General features: G+C 37.9%; 1 protein-coding gene across 11 annotated transcripts in view; it reads right to left on the bottom strand.

Moving 5' to 3' along the window:
- Positions 1 to 727: 727 nt before the first annotated feature.
- LUC7L3 (LUC7 like 3 pre-mRNA splicing factor) overlaps positions 728 to 17824 on the bottom strand; it is a 30594-nt gene continuing 13497 nt past the window's right edge. For 3 of the 11 annotated variants that reach the window (XM_028091357.2, XM_028091362.2, XM_088028329.1), the window contains 9 exons: positions 16412 to 16451; positions 15697 to 15841; positions 15260 to 15334; positions 14171 to 14275; positions 12229 to 12390; positions 11573 to 11856; positions 10190 to 10350; positions 6660 to 6800; positions 4640 to 6554 (listed from right to left, as the gene is read on the bottom strand). In XM_028091357.2, coding sequence (XP_027947158.1) covers positions 6364 to 6554; positions 6660 to 6800; positions 10190 to 10350; positions 11573 to 11856; positions 12229 to 12390; positions 14171 to 14275; positions 15260 to 15334; positions 15697 to 15841; positions 16412 to 16451 — 1304 coding nt within the window. In that variant the 3' untranslated portion in view covers positions 4640 to 6363. Of the gene's footprint in view, positions 1265 to 4639; positions 6801 to 7985; positions 8112 to 10189; positions 10351 to 11572; positions 11857 to 12228; positions 12391 to 14170; positions 14276 to 15259; positions 15335 to 15696; positions 15842 to 16411; positions 16452 to 17824 lie in introns of those variants that run through there. The other 8 variants (XM_088028327.1, XM_088028328.1, XR_015769353.1 and 5 more) reach the window with 8 other exon arrangements.

Here is a 17824-nt window from a genome sequence, read left to right as displayed (position 1 = left end):
TTAAAACAAAAAGATGGAATGATCTAGAGAATTCTTAGTCGTTCACAACCTAACGTTCATTTATAATGAGGTGACTGGTCACATAGCAGCGCCCCCTTCCATCCCTCAGAGCAGAAATTCTTCCTGTACAGCTCACAGGCCTGACAGACTCCACTAGAAGGTGCTGTTCCTACTTTGCTCACTGATCTATCCGAAGTTCTCACAACAGCACCTGGCACACCAGCACTGTGGATACAGGTGAATTTTATGCAACCGCAGGTATATTTCTACTTTCAGTCATTTCCCTTTTAAAGAGTGAAAATCTAACGCTTCATGGTGCCCCTCATAAAAGTATTACAGGTCAAAATGGAACAGTCCCTCTGATTTGACAATCTAGTTTGAACAGGGGAAGCATGTGCTGACCACCAGCCAGCATTGCTCTTCTCACCCAGCAGTTCCCTTTCTGGAAGGGCGTGAATTTGCAAGAAATGTACAGCAGAACAGCAGCAGCAGCTCCCTGGCTGACACCCAAATCCCAAATGAAAAGTATGTAAAGATAAAAGTAAGCGATCACAAAGAAAACATCCACTTAGGCACTGCTTCTAAAGAGCTACAATTAAGGCCCTAAATTTGGCACTCAAGAAACCATACCTTTTATACCTGTCACTACAAGAAGGTAAATTTCATTAAATAACGGTATACTTATGTATCTATTAGTCACTACCTACACCAAGGCCTTTTCCCATTTTTTAAATTTAAATTTTATTAAGAAATACCATACATACAAAAGCACATAAACATACAGTTTAAAAAAGAAACCGCCCACCCAGCTTTAGCAACAAAGCATTGTCAGCAGTTCCTCCGAAGGCTGTTCCTTGCCCTCCACGGTCTCCTCTCCCTCCGTCCGTCCATCCCTCTGATGCAAGAGGTAACACTGAATTTCATGTTAATCATTTCCTTGCTTTTCTTTCATTTACCATAGATTTAACAGCTTGATTTTGACCTTCACAGAAATGGAACCATAGTGGATGTATTCTTCTGCAACTTGCTTTTCCAACCACCAAGATCCATCTGTGTTCACACGTGTAGCTGTAGCTCAGTCTAACTTCTGTGCAATTCCACTGTAGGAACAGGCCACGGAATCTATCCAGTGGACTGCTGAAGGACAGGCGGGGTCTTTCCAGTTTTTTGTTTTCCTTTTCTTCCTATTACAAACAACGCTGTTATGACATTTTCACATCCGCGTCCTGACACACATGTATAAGAGTTTCTCTAGGGTATGTATCTAGGAGTGCAATAGCCACATGAGAAGTTAGGGCACGGCCATTTATGCCAAACTACTTCCCAAAGCCGCTGCTTCTAAACATTCTTAAATCTGCTGACAACTGAGCTACTTGGGAGGGCTGAGAAGAAACAGATCAACTATGACTCTCAAACTGCATTTTCAAAGTAGGAAATTTAAAAATCTGATACAACAATGAAAAACACATTGACTTCTCTGCTTTGGTTTACTTGAAATGTATTTTTAAAAAACTACATGTTAAAACTTAAAAGGGCAGTCTCCTAGATCTCAAATGTTTCTAAATATACGGAGTGAAAACAGCAAGATTCAAAACATATGGTGTACTTCATATATAAAAAAACGTCTATACATATATGCTTACATCCCCCACCACCCACCTCCCTCCAGAAAGAATAGCTGTTAACAGTAGCTCCTGGAGAGGAAGAACAGAGGGACAGGAAAAGGGACAGAGAGATCACTTAACACTTCTGTTGTTTTTTGAACCATGTACAAGCATTACAATTATAACATAAAATTCTTTAAAAGTAGTCACCTGTGGTTCTTTCATAAACAACTAAAAATCAGTCTGAACTCACACGTGAAAATAGGCCCTGAACGAAGTCCCATCCCACAGAAAATATACACAATTCTCAAGTGTTTTCCTTTTGTTTCATGCACTTTAGAATAATGCTTAAAAATATTCACACAGCCCATCTAAAAGGTATTTTTAAAAGCACAGAATGGATGCAAGCTCAAAACTCCCACCCTACACTGTTCCGTTGTAACATCTCTAGAAACTAATCAGAAGGTGGCTAACAACCTGTATGTAGTCAGTTTTCTCAGGCCTTGGAAATAGGGTGGTTTGTCCTCTGTGACACTAACTATATACTGAAGAAACCAGACAGATTGCCTGCAGGTGTAATGTATAAGGAGAGAAGATAAATATCGAAGCTGAAATATGACTAGTTTATTATAACCTAAAGAAGGCAAGAAATGGGTTTTAATCCAAACTGAAAAATACAGCTGACTCTTGAACATGAATTTGAACTGCATGGGCCCACTTATACAGGGATTTTCTACAGCCAAGTACTATAAATGTATTCTCTTAGGATTTTAACTTTTTCTCTAGCTTACTCTATTGTAAGCAAGCATGCAGTATGTAATACATATGCAAAATACGTATTGACTATGTTATAGGTAAGGCTTCTGGTCAACAGTAGGCTTATTAGTTTTGGGGAAGTCAAATATAGGTGGATTTGGCTCAATGGGGGTTGGTGGGGGGAGGCTGGCACCCCTAACCTCCCTGTTTCAGGGTCAACTGTAAATATACTGTGATCTGTCTGAAGGAAAAATGTGTTAACAAAACAGGAGGTGATGCTACGCAGAAGGGAGGATGCCAGAGCAGCAGACTCATTACCTGGTCCCCTTGAGACATACAATGGAAAGTAAGCTACCAGACCAATACTACAGTTGAGGACTCCAGCCAATTAAAAGTTCATCCCATTTATTTTCATTAATGAACTTGCTTAATTTTTTTACTTTTAGAAATACATGCTGAAATATTTACAGATTAAACAGTATGTCTGAGACTTGCTTGAAAATGATAGGCAGGGGATACATACACACATGCACATACACATATAAGACTGGCCATTGAATCTTACTAGTGGTGAGTTTATTTAATAGAGGCTAATTATACTGTTGTTCTGCATTTATGTAGGTCTTAAGTTTTCCAAAATAAAAAGTTAAAAAAAACCTGATTGCTCTGATCCCATTCCAATCTTACCAAGTAATCTTCTGAGTAATAAAATCTTATGCCCCTCAAAGGCTTTTCACAGAGAAAATACACCTGACCCTCTGACAACTGTTTGTTTGGCCCTCAAGGCAACGTGTATCTCTCATAGTAAATTCAATTAGCACACAGCCTCTATATTGGGTTCTTATGAGCTCGGTAAGAATCATTTCCTCTTGAACCTGGTTAAATTTGGGGTGTTGAGGGCAACCCAACTTGGATCTCCAACTAAAACCAGACCTTAGTCATGGCGACCCTAAGATGCCAGGCCTCTCCCTCAAATCCTACAGAACTTCAATCATGATCAACCCACCGAGGTGTCTGCACAATCATGAAGATGACAACTTTTCCTGAACTTACGTACTGTACCTCACTGACATAAGTTAGCTACTGACTCTAGATGAGGCAGAACAAATCTGGCATTTTAATTCCTTAACAATTCAGTGCCTTAATACTTCAGCAAATTGTTTTCTGTTCTTCTTGATACTGAATAATAGAATATGGCAAACTAGCACTTTAAGTCCTTTTACTCTTACAACCACAATCTTGTCAAACTACACAAAGCCATGCTAGGCTGACCTTGTGTTGGATTGTTTCACATCTCAACTTAATCCTGACAAAGTCAGAGATAACCCATTCACCTCCTGCTGCAATCTCCAGGATCAACTGGTAAGCCAGGAGTGCTCTATGCTACCTCTGAGGTGGTAGTTTTCATTACTTTCCAAAGCTTGGTGGAGGGTATTTTAGTAAATTCTGTGACAGTTCATCATGTCCATTAGAATGAATACAGTGGCATAATAGTGAGGCACTGGACCAAGAGGCAGAGACCCAGGTTCCACGGCCTAGCTCTCTTATCAACATGGAGCATTGTGACCTTGTATAAGTCATTTAACCCAATTACCTGGTTTCACTACCTATAAATGGACAGCAAGATTTGAAAACTATAATTCACAAAGAATTGCTATGATACATGTAACTGGAGATACTTTTATACAGCCGCTAAAGCTGACTATAGATAGAAACATGCTGCCAAATTAGCTGTGTGTGGAAAAAAAAATTACCTGCTTAAGCATTAGTTTTTAAGATAAATCCTTATTATGTGTATTACACACCCCACACACAGAAATGAATACATCTGTAATCTGACAAGACCAGGTTAAAAGAAATCTTGATACAGGATTTAAAACAAAGACCAAAAGCTAGTTAAAAATTCCTGAATGCTCTTCTACATCATTATTTCACTGCTAGAGGATAGTGTTCATCAGAAGGATATTTTGAATTTTCTACTACTAAAGGAATCTCTCAGGGATGTAAAAATATATTCTAGTTCACTGTACACCTTTGCTATTAAAAGCAGAATTCAAATTTATTCATAACCACCCAAAATTGAAGCACCATTATTTAAAACATTTAAACTGCGAAAATTCTATAAAAGTTAGTCTTAAACAGAACAATCAGATAAAACTGTACACCAACACCTCTAGTAACAGTGCACCTCATATTTAAAACAAGGGACTAGTTCAGAGTCAATAACTTTATTAGAAAAAGATTAATACTAAAACTTTTCAATGACAGAGACAATCAAATTTGTAACAGAAAGTCAGAGATACTTTATTTTCACTTCTAAATCCAAAGGCTAGGTATAGCAGAGTTGTAAAAATGGAATCCCACTTAGTCTGATTCACACAAATACTAACGTTTAATCCTGTTTTCAAAGTCCAAGAATGAAAACTTGCAATTAAACACTGAGCAAGCCACATGTTTAGGTGATATTTCTTAAAAAGTCTTAAAGGAAAAAAAATATGATACAGGACCTAAGTATTCAGTGGCATATATATACTATCAACACATGTTCTGAAATCTGGTAAGGTCACATCAGTCCTGAATTAATTTTTAATAAAAAAAAACAAAAAAAAACAAAAAACAACTAACTGAGCATTATACTTTTTCTATGCCACTATAGTTTTCTTTCACCTCATTTTAATGTCGATCTTCACTTTATGCCGTTTTTCAGTTTTCTTCCAAAAATCTTCCAACAGTAGTCCTACAATGCAAAATTTGGGGAAAAATGATAATTAGACAACATGTAAAAGGCAAATTTTTATGACTAAGTGTTGGCCCAGTCACTAACTGCTAATTAATATATGTATATGGAATGTTTGTATTCTTCTTAATTCTCAAGGCATCAGTGTGGACTTAAAGCCTTGTGCCTGTGTATGCTTGCCTATGTGTGAATGGCTCACACACGGAACACTATATTGCTGTCCTAGGAGAAGAAAGACATTGACAAACCAACTAATTGGTACTCCCTTTCATTTATTTATTTTATCCCAAGCCACTAGCCCAAAGAATGAATAGTTTATAGGTTTTAAGAACTCTTATAAAACCTAACTTTTAATAGTTCTTTAAAAACCCAAATTCATTCTATCCGATTCATCAGTTCTTGGTGTTTCAGAGATTGAAGGTATCTGTCCCTGCTACTCACTGCTGCTTTAAACGTTATCAGCCAGTGACTATGCCTACGTACCTATGGCTGACTGCAAATGCTCCTACACCGTAGGAAATATTAAACACATACCTCTTAAAGACTTGAGAATTGCATTGAATGTAACAAGGCGAATAATATGAAGTGTTTATTGTATTTAAAATTCTTTAAAGATATCTAATTCTGGGCACCACTGCATCCCTACATACAGTTGAAAAAAAATTCCATTCTGTTAACATATGATTTATTAAGTTTTCACGCAATACACAAAAAACCCCTCTGTGCTTCTTGTAAAGAACAAAAAAGATACACAACAGTTAAGCGTAAAGATCACAGGCAATAGCATTCAAACATGGATGTGGGTAGAGAAAGGAGTACCTGGCATGAGTACCTGCTTAGTTTGACTGAATCCTTGATTTTTAATTTGGCTTTTCATGGGCCGCTCACAACACCAACGCTGTGTGAGGTATGGTAGTCAGCTGCAATAATTCATAAACCCTACACTTCCATCAATCCAATGCTACTGGCTCTCGAGTTACAGAACAAACTGCATTAGAATGCAAGGCAATAAAGCAAAAAACTAGAAACATCCTTGACAAATAAATACTAGCAGTTTAATTAAAACAAAGTAGTCCAACATGTGCCTCAGAAATATTTAAGTTTTTAAAGCATATGTCTCTGCCAATGTACCAACACAAGATGGACTTAATACCAAAAAGAAAAAAAAAAAAAACAGTTCAACCTTTTTATTAAAAAAAAGAAAAAAAAAGAAATGACAGCAAAATCCCTAAAAAAAAGGATAATTAACTTTCAATGGCGACTATATTACAAACGTGGGCAATAATTTCCAAAGAGGCACACTAATGGGGGCACGAGTCTGCTACAAAATAGCTGAGACAAAACAATGTACCTCAAAATGTTTTGCAGGACTACACTGTCTTTTCCTTCAGAAGATGCTTTTGTATGTCTTCTTACTCGGCTTAGCTCCATCTTCATCTGTGCATACTTACGCTGCACTGTCAAACAGTAACAAAAAGCCCTAATCAAAGTGAGAAACAATACACTTACCTCTGTCTGATCTGAGGTCTTATCAGATCAGTTTTAATTGGACTGAGTGTCACCTTCAGATTTAATGTCTTCACTGGTCCCATTGACCTCATTCTTAGTATCACTTTCCTTTGATTCAGTGTTTGTGTCTTCACTCTGTTTTTCTCGACTACTGGACTTCACACTACTTTTTTTATCATCAGATCCCCTCTTTTCTGCCATAAAAGAAGACATTGATCGTGGATTTTAAAGTAAAATACAATACATACATGACATTTTGAAAAGTGAAACAACTGAGAGATGAAAAGACAATTATTTCCCACAGACTGCAAGTAACACAGTTTGATGAGTTAGAGGGATAAAATTTATAATTTATGAAGGAGGGAGAGGACCGTACAAGGAATTACGAGAAAGCAAGAGGGGAAAACAGTAGGCATATTCTCTCCAACTAGTGAGAAGCTACTAAGTACGGGCCACTCCAAATCACCACAGGATCTAAGATTTAAGTAAGTTTCATTCTGGGTAAGGAACATCAAAAAGCAATGGGAAAGGTACGAAGATAGTACACAAAAACTGTGTTCACATGAAGTAAATTATGAAGATAAAAAGTAAAAACAGTAACTGCAAAGGGTGAAAAAAGCTGAACACTTAATAGGCATGTTTCTCCAACTATAGATTTTTTTAATGCAAAAGATTACTTACATATGTACATATTTGAATACCTAAGAGGAACAAGCCCAATGAAAGAAAGTAGATCTCAGATCTCAATCCAAGTACTGAACTTTGGTGCTTTGCTAAGAAAAGTAATATATATGCCATCTCAGAGTTGTTTTTCCAAAAGGAGAAAATTAAAATTCAACTCAACTGCGAATTAAGAATGGAAAAAGTAAATCTCAACTTTTTCTCCTGTTTTCCTTGGAAGGGTAAACCTCAGACTAGGGGCAAAAAGTGGTACATGGGTCAAGTATATTCCAGCTTTTTTAATTCCAAGTATTGCCTAACAAAAGATTTCTACAGAAAATGTTAATGCAAACTACAAGCTTTGTGGAAAAATTATTTTTCCCTGTAAAACTATGTTAAGAATAGCTGGTCTAGCAGAGTAGTTCATAAGACAGAAAAACATTTTAAGAGAAGCACAACCCTCTACAGATTCTGGACAAAGTTAAGACACAACAGCAAGTAACTGGGAGAGGGATGGTAATGAAAACAAAATATGGCGGTGACAGGGGCACTCATTCAAAGAATGGAACAACTGAAGATCGATCATATGTGAGCATATTCAGTCCATAAGACTTGCAAAATGCACACGAAGCAACGTCCGAGTAGCTGACTGCAGGACTTGCGCCATGTCTGTCCGTCGACTTATGAGAACTGTGCCAGTACAGTGTGCTCTAACTGACCTTGCGGGAAAGTCCTCCCTTTGTGCCTTATGGGCTTCTCCGGTGCACAGGTAGCTTCAATGAAGAAGAGTCGTCTTGTTGCCCCGTAGAGGACTAGTAGTCAGTCCAATAATCTTATCTTCTGCCCTATGTAGATATGGTAGATCTTAATAGTCCTAAGGACATCCACAAAGTGTGGTGGATTTCAGGGCTACGGATTAAAAAAGGAAACTCTCTTGACAAAGAGAGAACCCTAAATCGGTTAAGAACTATAGGTCTGTGGAAGAAACCACTTTCCACCGTGGAACTGAAGTGTTTCCACTGCAGCACGCTGAGTAGTGAACTCTGCTTACTCGTGCCATTAAATGCTGTTCCTACTCACAGTTCAGGCCTTCATTCATCTATATACCTAGGAGTGCCTGAATGGCTACATGGCATTTTCAAAAGCCAATAAATCGTATCACTTCTAGAAGAGATCCCCAAGTTTAAAACAAATCTGTAATGCATTCCCAATCTTTCAAGGTGGACCTGATGCAGCTTTCTCTGAATCAAATCTTCTCTCCTTCCTCCATACCTCACCAGGAAAATCCTGTTTGTCCATAATCCAAATACAATGCAGCTTATTTACTTAAGCAAAAGTTTTATTAAATTCTCTGATGTCATTATCACAATTAGGATTTTTTATATAGCTAAACAATTCAGGACATCTTTTTGCTCTACCCAGAAATTACACAAACATGTCCTGTTTTTAGTCAGACCATTGCTCATTGTTGATCCCAGACAGTTATGAAGGCTAGCTAGCTTTTGTCCCAAGAACCAATCCAACTATTTTAAGTGACACGAAGTATGATACAGCAAAGAGCTTTAATTCTCAAAGAGAAGTGACTAATTTGATCTCTGACAACCATTATCTGGCTCTCGAGATTGGACTTGTCCCCGCAAAGAGACACTACACAAAAAAAGTCTTGCAAAAAAGGTTGGGTGAAATTTTAAAACTAATATAAAATCAGGCAACGATCCTTTGTAACAACTGCCAGTTGAATCACAGAAGTAATTTCTGAACTTAAAGCTCATGACAGATTTAAAAAATTGTCCTTGTTTCCTACTTTTTAACATTTGCTCCATGTTGTAGGAAAAAACCCAATATATGTAAATATTTTTTAAAAGGTACACCTTTTAAAATGAAAAATGAAAGCCTAAGACCAGAAAATATGTCCATTGTTTGCAGTGCTAGTTCTCTAACTCAGTCTAACAAAACCTGAGTCTGGCCCCCAAAAAACCCACAAAAAACAAACACTACAAAATAGTTCCAAAAAAGAAAAGAAATGAGTGTCAGATAAAAGTCCAGTTTAATAAACTCAAAACACAGGAGCACATATGTTGGGTGATCAAACATGGACACAGACAGGCAGAACAGGATGGAATAAGCAGAGCCAAGAAAATTAGAAATTGGCCCTTGCTCTCATTCCTAAACACCATGCAAAGCAGAACAGCCCAGTCAATACAAAATGAGAGATGCTTGAAGAATCTAAAGAAAATACAGAAAGGAGACCCTGATGATTTAAAAGAATTATCTTTCACTAAAGAATAAGCTAAAAGATGAGAATATCCAGGTGAAAACATGCCAAAGACAAAATGAAAAAGTCCATTAACAGTGCAGTGAATAGTGCATTTCAGCCACTGGAATGCCGCTGAAAACCAACGGGAGAAGTACAGAGGAAAAGAGCATATTGTTTCAATAGAAAACATGGTTAAGACATAGGTAAGGTATTCAACTTCCGTAAACTTAGAAGTTAATTACGCAGGTAAATGAAGGCTGCACATGAGGACCAATGCAACACAGCACACTTACTCTGCAAGACATACTATGGAACACGCAGCAGATAAAAAAAAGTATTGCCAATAAACAAGCTAATAAATTCTACAGCCTAATAACCCTGAGAGGTAATGCAATACTTGGAAGAATCGAGACGATAAACCTTTAGGTGAATAACTGAAGGATGTGGTTTTAACATGTTCTAAGAAAACACCAGGTCAACTGTCATTCTCACAAATCAGAGGAAGAAAGGGGAAAATACTGCTGGTCTACTGAATGGTATTCGCAGTAAGTAAAAAAGAATAGAAACTGAAATGGAACTCTGCCTATGTCCAAAGAAATGTGAGTGGGGAGAAAAGAGTGTGAAAATACTCTCCTATTAATGAATTAAATTCTCACATAAACTAACCTTTCTCCTTGGATTTTCTATCTTGTTCTCTGTCCCGACTTTTGCTCCTGTGCTTATAGGACTTTCGATCCCGGCTTTTTGATCTTCTTCGATCCCGGCTACGAGATCTATGCTTTCTTTCTGATCTATCATGGCTTCGGCTTCTTCGTCGCTCTCTACTTCTTCACAATTGAAAACAAAAGGAAAGTAACTTCAGCTGACATTACAATGAGAAAAAAACTTGAAAAATTATACACTGTTTGGGGCGCCTGAGTGGCTCAGTCGTTAAGCCATCTGCCTCTGGCTCAGGTCATGATCCCAGGATCCTGGGATCGAGCCCCGCATCGGGCTCCCTGCTCTGTGGGAAGCCTGCTTCTCCCTCTCCCACTCGCCCTGCTTGTGTTCCCTCTCTTGCTGTGTCTGTCAAATAAATAAATAAAATCTTTAAAAAAAAAATTATACACTGTTCAACAATTAACAAGATACAAAAGGCAAATGAGTAGAATCCACTAATATCTACAGTAGAAATCTTAAGAACTGGAAATTATTGAAAATCTAACTTCCATTTTTCAAATAGTGCTAAGACAATCAACATGCTTTTTTTTTTTTTTTTTTTTGAGAGAGAGAGAGGATGAGCGAGCACACACGGGATGGGGGTGGGGGTGTTTAAGCAGGCTCCATGCCCAGCACAGAACCCAATGCGGGGCTCTATCTCATGACCCTGAGATCATGACCTGAGCTGAAATCAAGATTCGGACACTTAACCAACTGAGCCAACCAGGTGCCCCTATCATCATGCTCTTTAAGACTCCTCTTCGGGGCACCTGGGTGGCTCAGTCATTAGGCGTCCGCCTTCGGCTCAGGTCCTGATCCCAGGGTCCTGGGATCGAGCCCCATATCAGGCTCCCTGCTCAGCGGGCAGCCTGCTTCTCTCTCCCACTCCCCCTGCTTGTGTCCCTCTCTCGCTGTGTCTCTATCAAAATAAAAAAATAAAATATTAAAAAAAAAAGACTCCTCTTAAACAGAAAAACTGTTATCTTTTTTGGTATTTTTAAAGAATTAGTTATGAAACACTTTATATTCTGCATGATGTCATCCAAAGCAAAAGTAAGTAATTCTACCAAAATAACTTATAATTTAAATGTCTTCTTAAAAATCAATGAGAAGAGATGCACTAAAGAGACCATGTAATAACACGGACTTCCTAGGAAGAGTGCCTCAAACCTCCTTAGACTGGTGGGAAATAGCAAAGAAGTTGCCTTTAAGATGGACTGGCTCACTGATTCCACTCTCATAATTCATCTTAGTGCTTGATGATACTTAAGAGCTTCCCAAGGACCAAGGAAATAACACTAGCAATTGCTACTGCATACTGCACACTGCACACTGCCTCATGCTCTATACCTGCTTCGCCTCCTTTCTCTACTTCGTGATCTTTTGTGGTCCCGAGACCTGCTGCATCTTCGGTCTGAGGTTCGGCTTGAATGCCGACTTCGAGAACGACTTCTCTTTCTTCTTTCTCTGTCTCTAGCCCTTTCTTTCTCTCTTTCTTCCTCTTCTCTCCGTCTTTTCCTTTCTCTTTCTTCTCTTTCTCTCTCCCGTTCTTTTTCTCTTTCTTCCCGTTCTTGCTTCTCCTTTTTTAAACGCTCATCACGATCAGGTTCTTCGGTTCTTTTTCTTAACTTTTCCTAAAAGAAATCAAGTATGATTTTTATAGAACTATACCCTTAAAGACACTATCAAACAAACCTAATATAAAGCATGTGTAGATCAACATATGGAATTTGATGCCCTAAAAGAAAAATGTAGAAATTCCAACACCATGTCTGTATGCAAGGTAGTTACTTGACTAAGTCCTCAGGGATAGTCTTTCTCCCAAATTCCTGGCACAGAAGAGTGAAGAAAATAAAGCCCTTTGACAATTGATGAATAGAAAAATTTTATAGGGATTGTTATAGTTTCAAATAACAAACTATCAAGAAGCTAAATGTGATCAATTTTTACCCATACTAAAATAGAGTATTAGCTGTGGCTAAAGTGCATGCTTGAAAGAAGCTTACTTTTAACTCCTCTACAGTAGCTTTAATTTTGGCATAGCCCATGTGCTGCTTTCCCATCAAATGGTCATCTACCCGGGACTGGGCATCTCCTACTATCAAAAAGGCTCCACACACTTCACAAACTTCCATTTGTTTTTCTTGGGCAGCAAAACTTTCAATTGTCTGAAATGACAAATCAGTTATTATAAGAGTATTTGAGGAAGAGAGAAGAAACAAAATCCAAAAAAAAGTACTTACAATCTAGAATAGTTTTCGAATTTTGTGAATTTCTCCAAAGCCCTAATACTGAACAGCAACTGGTCAACTTTTAGAGTAGGGAAGCAAGGCAACAGCAACCAACTTTCCATATCACAAGGAAGTGACGAGACCCCATCACTCAACTATAACCAAAGAATTGTCCACATTACCTTGAAAAATGTTAACTACCTTCAGAAAGCTACCTATTCTAGTCTGAAATCATTTCTTAGTTTCAACAGGCTAAAGGTGTGGCCTCCATATTAAAAATATTTTTCAAGGGGCGTCTGCCTTCGGCTTAGGTCATGATCCCAGGGCCCTGGGATCGAGCCCTGCATTGGGCTCCCTGCTCTGTGGGAGGCCTACTTCTCCCTCTCCCACTCCCCCTGCTTGTGTTCCCTCTCTCACTGTGTCTCTGTCAAATAAATAAAATCTTAAAAAAATATGTATGTATGTTTTTTTTTCCCCCCAAGAGGTGCCTGGCTAGCAAAGTCAGTAGAGCATGTGACTCTTGATCTCAGGTTGAGTTCAAGTCTACAATGGGCATAGAGCATATTTAAAAAAAAAAAAAAAATTTTAACCCTAAAATGCTTAGGGAACTATCTTACTGAGTATAATCTGTACATATCTTATTCAGTATTTGGGAACCAAAGGCCAATTATATTCTACCACCAATATCTAAAACATGGGGGCGCCTGGGTGGCTCAGTTGGTTAAGCAACTGCCTTCAGCTCAGGTCATGATCCTGGAGTCCCAGGATCGAGTCCCACATCAGGTTCCCCACTCAGTGGGGAGTCTGCTTCTCCCTCTGACCCTCTCCCCTCTCATGCTCTCTCTCACGCTTTCTCTCAAATAAATAAAATAAAATCTTAAGAAAAAAAAAATCCAAAACATGTATGTCACATTCTCTAATTAATACAAAAAAGTAAAGAGTATACCAATTTTGAGCTAAGGTAAGTATATATGGGGTACTTTATCATAACAAGAAAGTTAAGGGGTGCCTGGGTGGCTCAGTCAGTCATGTCCCAACTTTTGATTTATATGATCTCAGGGTCACAGGATTAAGCCCTACATCGGGCTACCAACTCACTGGGGAATCTGCTTCTTTCCCTCTTTCCCCACTTGCACGCATGTTCTCTTTCTAAAAATAAAAAAATCTATGGGCACCTGGGTGGCTCAGTTAAGCGTCTGCCTTCGGCTCAGGTCATGATCCCAGGGTCCTGGAACTGAGCCCCACTTTGAGCTCCCTGCTCAACAGGAGTCTGCTTCTCCCTCTCCCTCTGCTCCCTCCCTGTCTCAAATAAACAAATAAAATTTAAAAAAAAAATAAATAGTAAGTAAATCTTAAAAAAAAAAAGGGGGGGGTAAGTAAAACCCAGGCCCCAATGAATAATCATGATCTAAGGCATGGGCTGACATGCAGAAGCCAGAAGCTTGTTTTTGTAAATAAAGTTTTATTGGAACACAGCCACATCCATTTGTTTATGCATTATCCAAAGCTGCTTTCACAATATAAAGAGAGCTTGGTAGCTGCCAGGGACCTTGTGGCCTGCAAACCTTAAGTATTTACTGTGTACCCTTTAAGATACAGTTTGCAGACTCTTGATTTAGGACATTAGGAAACTGTTTATTAAGATTCTCAAATAGGAATAGGTCCTAGTAATTCACAGTGAACAGCCTGGATAAGTCAAAACGAGGTTGCTACTCACCGAGGTTGTGGACCTAAGCAATTCTCTCTCTTCTTTTAACTGTTCAACTAATTTCATCATCCCCTGGGCTTCTTCTACTTTTCCTTCAGATCCTAATTCTTCAATCTAAGGGGGATTTAAAACAAACAAACAAACAAACAAACAGCCAAGCAGTCAAGACTCCTTTCTAACCAAACTATCCAAGTATTCTTCTGTTCTTCCCTAAGCTTCATTATCATTTCATGGTTGTTTTGGGTCTTTTGTTTGGTTTCATTTACTGAAGCCTCTTTGGGTTAAATTTACCCTATCAATTTTTTTTACAGCATTAATAAAGTATATTTTATTGCATATTTTTAAGGTGCACAATCTGAAAGTTTTGACAACCATGAAACTAACACCTTCACCTAGGTAACGAACACATCCATCACCCCAAATTTCCTTTGTAGTACCTCCTCCCCGAACAACCACTGATCTGCTGTCACTATAGATCAGTTTAAATTTTCTAGAATTGTATATAAATGGACTTATGTACTTTTTCTTTTTTTAATCTGGCTTCTTTCACTCAGCCTAATTATCTTAAGATTCACCTACAGTGTTAAATGCAGTTGATTTGTTTTATTACTGAGCAGTACTCTACTGCATGGATACATCACAGCATTTATCCGTTCACCTACTGACAGACGTCTAAGCTAGTTCCAGTGTAGGGATTTTGCCAATTACAAACAAAGCTGCTATGAACACTGGTAATACAACTCTGTAAACATATGCTTTTGTTTCTCTTGGGTCAATATCTAGGACTGGAATGACTCACAGTGGATCTTTAACTTTTTAAGAAACCTACGATTTTCCAAAGTGGTTATAATTTTACATCCCACCAGCAGTGTAGGATAGTTCCAGTTTTCCCACATCTTCATTAATACTTGGTATGGTCTTTTTAATTTTAGCCATTCTGACAGATGTACAATAAATATCTCATTGTGGTTTTAATTTATAGTTCCCTAATGATTAACAACTTTGAGCACCTTTACATATATGTATTTGCCACCCTTTTATCTTCTTTGGTTAAGTGTCTATTCCAAGTATTTCGTTATTAATGTACACAATTCTTACCTGCTGTAGGAGTACATCAATTTTATCTGTTAGAACCTGAATTTTTTCTTCATTTTTGCCTGTTGGGCCAGCTGCCTATTGAAGAGATAATAAAATGTATTATCAGTAAGTAAAAAACAAATATTCAAGCACTCACATACATAATATTTGTATTTAACAGTTAAATGTTGAGTTACAAGGATAGTAACTCAATTACCTTCAATTCTTGCTACCTAATTACATATTTGGTCAGTTACTGATAACTAGGAGAAAAATCTTAATGAGGAGCAAAATGAGTATTACTGATAAAGACTGAAAAAAATTAATGCCTTTTAAGTTTATGTCATTCTAAGAGAACACAATGAACTTGACCACAAATTTTCATACTAGGGAGATCTCTGGGTCTCCAGAGAACAAGGACACACTTTACAAAGACTACAAATTAATTTCATACTCACCCCAGAGGACTGCTGGTTTTGAGATAATGCCAAACGAGCATGGCCTCGTCTAATTCTACGTTCTACTTCTGCAAGTAAGCTCTGTAGGTATCGCAGAAAATCTCTCTCATAGCCAACCTTCATAAAACGAGAACTCTTTTCATACCTGGTTAAGAATAAAAATTAATAAGCATTACTTTCTTTCCAAATCTTTATCCATTACAACTCACATATTCTATCTTAACTAATCTTATAGATTGTTGCATTTACTCTGAAGAGTAAACTGGGTATGTAAGAAGTCAATTTCTAGTCTCTCATCCGGGTAAAGGGAAGACAAGTACTTAACATTATGTTTGCTTAAGAGAACCACCCAGGCGCCCAAAAGCATGGACTTTACAATATTGCAAAGCTAGGTGCTTGAACGCCGGCTCTACCACAATATTGGATCTGTGACCCTGGCCCCAGGACAAGTCTCATTTATAAAACCAGGACTGTTAAAAAACAAACAATACAGAAAAAAAGCTAAGGATTCAATAGTATTTACGCATAGAATACACACTCCTATATGGTGGCTGATCGTATCATTTTTGTGGCTATGACTTTCTACCATCCCACCTAATGAATAGAACCCCAACAAGACATTCATTTTATACTAATTCTAATTTTCTTCAATCTTTGTCCCCTTTAAACCAAAGAATGACCGAGCAGGTAGAAATGACTGATAAAGGTAACTTACTGTTTTCGAAGGTTTTCATCATGAATTTTTTCACATGGACCTGAAAAAAAAAAAGAGAAATATGTATAAATTGATAACCACCTTTTCTCTTGCCAAATCTAAAAGTAGCTCTTAAAAAAAAAAAGGGAAAACAAAACCCATTTTATCACAGAATAGTCTGTACACACCTAAATTGAGCCTAATGAATTACAAAGTAATGTGCCCAAGTAAACACATGAAAATTGTTCTCCTTAATCTTCAAGATCAGTATAATGGAGAGCAACTACATGCTAAGAAAAGAGAAGAAAAAAGAAGAGGGAGTTGGAGGAAAGAGAAACTGTACCCAGTGCCACCCAAGAAAACCATAATGAAGGCGAACCACTGGTCTACCCCTCATCTTTTACTAATTTGGGGGACCTGCAGATGAAGCCAGAGTTTAAGAACGCTCAAGTCCTACTCCTTCCTACCTCCAGAAGGCAGCCGATTCAACCGTGTCACCTATGCCTTCTGGAATTTATTTCCGTATTTCTAAACTATTTTGCTTTTTCTTAGTTTACCTTAGACATCAAAATTTTAGATCAAAAGAATTTTAAGTTAAATAAACACTTTATATTTTGACTATGCAAGTACTGTTACCTGCTGAGCCTAACAAAAGGGGCATTATGACGACTTAGGATATACTTCACATTTCTGTTGGAATTTTCATTTGTTTAGATTTCTGTATTTCTGAACTCTTCTCAAACACTTTAAGTCAGCTACAGAAATTCTTTCAAGATTCCAAATCTATCAGATAATCAGCTTCAGTTTTGCCCCCGAGCTTTCTGTTCTGCTTCAATCTGGGCTGCTTATTTTCTAAGCTCACTAATAAAGAGTTGTCATCCTGAGAGGTTCCTTTTCTGGTCTGGATTGGATGCAGTTTACTGGATCTCTTGTTTTTCACCTTGATTTTATACCCATGTGTCGGTGGAGTTTCCAAAGAATCGTGGAGATCAATTTGTTGAGATCTTGCATGTCTGAAAATGTCTTTTTTTCACTCTCATACTTTGAAGTTTGGCTATATAGCTAACCTAGGAAAAATATTTTTTCACTCAGAATCCTGAGGGTGTTTCTCCAGAGTCTTCAAGCTTCTGGTGTTGTTACTGACAAATCTGGGGCCATTCTGATTCATGATCCTGTGTGCCCCTGCCCCACTCCCACCATTCTGAAATTTCAGTGGTGTGCCTCTGAACGGATCTTTTCTCATCCAGTGTGCTGAGCATTTGAAGGATGCACTCAATCTGTAAGACGACCGCCCTTCAGTAGTGCAAAAATCTTTGATTTCCGCCCTTCTGCTTTCTCTAGAACTCCTTAGTACTGTATTGATACCATTTTTTCAAATTTTATTAATCTTTTCTGTCCAATCACCCAACATTCCAGCAAATTTCCTTGGTTTTA

The sequence above is a fragment of the Eumetopias jubatus genome, unplaced genomic scaffold, assembly GCF_037043125.1.
Source record: "Eumetopias jubatus isolate StellerSeaLion01/CBP00866 unplaced genomic scaffold, mEumJub1_p1.0 scaffold_10, whole genome shotgun sequence".
Classification (NCBI taxonomy): Eukaryota; Metazoa; Chordata; class Mammalia; order Carnivora; family Otariidae; genus Eumetopias; species Eumetopias jubatus.
This window is presented reverse-complemented; position numbering and strand designations above follow the sequence as displayed.